General features: G+C 39.9%; 1 protein-coding gene across 1 annotated transcript; it reads left to right on the top strand.

The window, feature by feature from the left end:
- The first annotated feature begins 605 nt into the window (after nucleotides 1-605).
- Nucleotides 606-3,754, top strand: LOC120730117 (interferon-induced transmembrane protein 5-like). The gene is made up of 2 exons (XM_040026271.1): nucleotides 606-1,315; nucleotides 2,948-3,754. Exons 1-2 carry the CDS (start codon nucleotides 1,109-1,111, stop codon nucleotides 3,167-3,169), a joined length of 429 nt encoding a protein of 142 aa, XP_039882205.1. The 5' UTR covers nucleotides 606-1,108; the 3' UTR covers nucleotides 3,170-3,754.
- The last annotated feature ends 42 nt before the right edge of the window (nucleotides 3,755-3,796 follow it).

Below are 3,796 nucleotides of genomic sequence, written 5' to 3'. Positions count from 1 at the left end.
CCAGCCATAAACTGTTCAGACTACTTCCATCAGGAAGGAGGTTCTGCAGCATCCGGTCCCGTACCAGCAGACTGAGAGACAGCTTTTTCCATCAGGCCATCAGACTGCTGAACACGTCATAGACACCTCAGCTTCACTACTGGAACTTCAACATTATGCACTCCACACTGTATATAAATGCCACTTGTTTTGCACATATTCAACTCTGTATATTTTATATATTTTATTATTATTATTATTATTATTATTATTATTATTATTTTTTTTTTTTTTTTACTATTTAATTTGTAAAAATGTGTATACACACACACACACACACACACACACACACACACACACACACACACACACACACGTAGGAAAATATTTAGTATACACATCCAGAAATGCATACACTATTATATATTGTACATATATTTATTAGTTTCAGGTCGGCCATTCTTGTATTTTGCTCGTTTGTGTTGTTGTGTTTGGCACATCTCTGTTGCTTGTGGGGCTCGCACACAAGAATTTCACTCGCATGTGCTGTGCCAGTGTGCCTGCACGTGTGATGTGACAATAAAAGTGATTTGATTTGATTTGAAATGAACTGAACTAATAGTTCTTATATGTTTTAGAAATGTGTCCTGTTGGTTGTGTTAACCCACTCTGTTCCCACCAAGATACAGATGCCTGCCTCAAGACCTCTGGCAGACTCTTCATCAGACATATCAAGGCTTTTCAACATCATTCAAATGGCCTTCACCTTCACCCAAATCACCACGCACCACCTTCAAATCTCTAGGAAAATTATTGTTTGGATACTTTTCTCAGCTACAGTTTATATATTTGGTCTTTCTCTCAGAGAACTGTTTCCCTGTCTTCTTCTCTCTATCTCTATTTCAGTCTCACAGGCTTGACCACATAATGACAGACCTGCAGTGCATTAAAGGACCCTGCCCATGCATGCTCTCCCTGCCACCTCCCTCTTTATGGGCCTTTTTAAGCCTCTCGCATAGAGGGGGGGGGGGACTACTCTCAAGACGAGGACCAAGCATCTGGAAGGATAACAAGCTCACAAAGTTGTCTATCCACTTACAGCTAGGATTCCCCTCTCTGAACGCTAACAATGGACAACCATTCCTACAACTTCCCTTCCGACTGCACCCCTCTTACCAACTGCAAATCTGCCCGCAAGCCTGTTGGATCCACTGTAGTGAACATGGGGAACACTGGCAAGAATCCTCCCCGAGACTATCTAGTCTGGTCGCTGTGCAACACCTTGTATGTTAACTTCTGCTGCCTGGGTTTCATGGCGCTCATCTACTCCATCAAGGTGAGGCCTTGTGCTCTTTTTCTTTCTTTGCTTTTGAAAATGTTTTACAATCAATTTACAGACATCTAACAAAGAAGGGTCTACATTGTTAACTCAGTCCCAATTAAAACAAATCTTTCTATTAATGTATTTTTTTTAAATAAAGTAGCCTTCATTGTTGTCTCCAGTTATTTAAACTCTTTATTAAAACATTTTGAAAACAACAAAAGCAGAAACACTTGGATACACTTGATGAAAAAAAATGGAAGAATTTCTATGCAGTGTAACACTAGACTTTTGTCAGTCTTGAACAGCTTAATGCTAACAAGAACATTGTGTTACTATAATTGCCTCAGCCTTCTGCAATGAAACTTGGCAGCAAAAGCAAAAGTTATGCAAAGTTGGCAAGGATACTTATGAAACAATGGGCAAAAGTCAAGCACCAATGAGTGGCTGCACCTACAATAACATTTCTAAAAGAAGCAGCGGGAACCAGCAATTACATTTTTGACAAAAAGAAGAAAATTGTTTTCTTTTAACCATGTGTAAGTGAGGGTATAAACTGTAAAAAGAGTATGAATATGGAAGCATTCTTCATTTAAAAATTGTACATTTTACTTTATTTTTTACAGATTTTTTATGTGTAAAAAGCAGAACAACTTCTAGCTTTTCCTCTGTGTAAACGTTCCGTTGCAAAATTCTTTGAGTTTGATTAAACACAGTAAGATTCTGAAGCATGTAAAGACTTATTATTGTCTCTGGTCGAATGTCTCACACAGTAGAAAGCAGGAGCGCCCTTTACCACAGGAATGGAGCTGCAGAGAAACATAAAACAAAACAAAAAACTTAACACATTTTAAAAAGTTAAGAAGTCCGGGAAAATTGCATTTTCAAATCTTGTTTGGAAACACTGCATGACTACCTGGAAATAAAAGTTCCCGAAAATCTCACCACAAAAGGGTGTGTATACCCTTTATTTAATTTTTTTTCTGCATGCACGCGGTGCAGCTCAGAATCACAGGGCCACTGGCTCAGCACTCAGATTAAAGACAGTCACTGGTTCCTTGTCTGGGGAGTTAAAAATGGCATAATTGGTATCTTTCTAATGGGCAAGTACTCATGGGAAATTAGAGAGTTGTATGGAAGGCCCTGGCTGGGTTCTTTCCACAATAAATGGATACACTTAGAAGCTATTCAGTCTGCCCTGGGTCAGCACTGAACCAGATCTGTGGGACAAGCTGTCTATAAACAAAAAGATGATCTGTGTTTTACCTTCTTTATTTACAGTGAACTCATATTATCTTTTTTATGTAGTGCAGCTGAAGCTTTAATGTCTCTAGATGTCCCACAAGACTTATGAGACTGAGGAGCAGGGGCGCAATTTCCAGGGGGGGTTAGGGGGGTTATGACCCCCCCCCCCCCCCCCCCCCACCCAATAATCAGACCCAACCAATATATAAATAGGCTGTTCATTTTCTTTACTCATTTCAGTTATTACCAGCAAAATAGTTGCATGTTTAATCATCTGGGAATTTACCCAGACTTTCAGCACAAAGTTTCGTTGATGCTGAGGAGTCTTCATATTTAAATTACCAGTTAAAACTGACTACACCAGATGTCTTAATATGAATTTGTCTTCCTGCATCTTTGCAGGCCAGGGATCAAAAGACTCAGGGCAACCTGCAGCTGGCTCAGGAGTGTTCGGACAAGGCCAAATGGTACAACATCCTGGCAGCCGGCTGGAACCTTCTCATTCCACTCCTGGCCATCGTCCTGCTTGTCCTCCTGCTCGTCCACTTGGGCTCGTCCCAGGGCTCTTTCGACTTCCTTGGAGAAGATGGACTCCAAAACTTCCTGAAACTTTTCAGCTGGTAGATGAAGGCAAGCGATAAGAGTGATATGTGAAGAAGGCATTTGATTTAAATCAAGAATGACATGAGAATTTATTACACTCCTAACCTAAATGGGAGTCTGGACTTGGGCTGGCCTCTCTCCCCCCTAATCAGCGCTAAAATACCATTTTAACTCAAAGGAAATCATGTCAGTGCATTATGAGATGGTCTCAAAAATGCGGAAAAGTAAACTTAAACTTACAAAAAATAAAAATTAAGAACAAACACATTAAGAAAAAGCATAACAGAAATTTCACACATGGGATCTGAAACACTAATATTAAAATTTCCCCATTTTAATGTCAGCCTTACTAGGATTGGTCAGTAGAGTTGTGAAGCTGACCAAAGACTGAATAAGTATTAGTATTGTATTGAGACTGGGAGCTGAATCAAGTTGAGAGACTGAGCAAGCAGCTACTCTGCATCGTTTTTGTTATTTATTGTATTTATGAGTGAATTTGAATGATCTTTTGTCAGGTTAGAGAAAGAGAGGGAGAGAGAGGAATAGCAGAGAGAACAGGGGGCTGTGGAGCTGATGTCTGAATACCACGAGGATGAGAAACCACTTCACAAAAGGACAATCAACATTCATCTTGCATTGACAGTCAAT

Source organism: Simochromis diagramma, unplaced genomic scaffold, assembly GCF_900408965.1.
Source record: "Simochromis diagramma unplaced genomic scaffold, fSimDia1.1 OVJJ01000293.1, whole genome shotgun sequence".
NCBI classification, from domain to species: Eukaryota; Metazoa; Chordata; class Actinopteri; order Cichliformes; family Cichlidae; genus Simochromis; species Simochromis diagramma.
The sequence above is the reverse complement of the archived record's forward strand: the minus strand, read 5'-3'. Positions and strand labels throughout refer to the sequence as shown.

Bases quoted from the DNA above. Each gene is read 5' to 3' on its own strand.
- LOC120730117 (XM_040026271.1), top strand. From the start codon at position 1,109: ATGGACAACCATTCCTACAACTTCCCTTCCGACTGCACCCCTCTTACC. The intron at 1,316-2,947 runs GTGAGGCCTTGT...GCATCTTTGCAG, and splicing joins CGCTCATCTACTCCATCAAG to GCCAGGGATCAAAAGACTCA.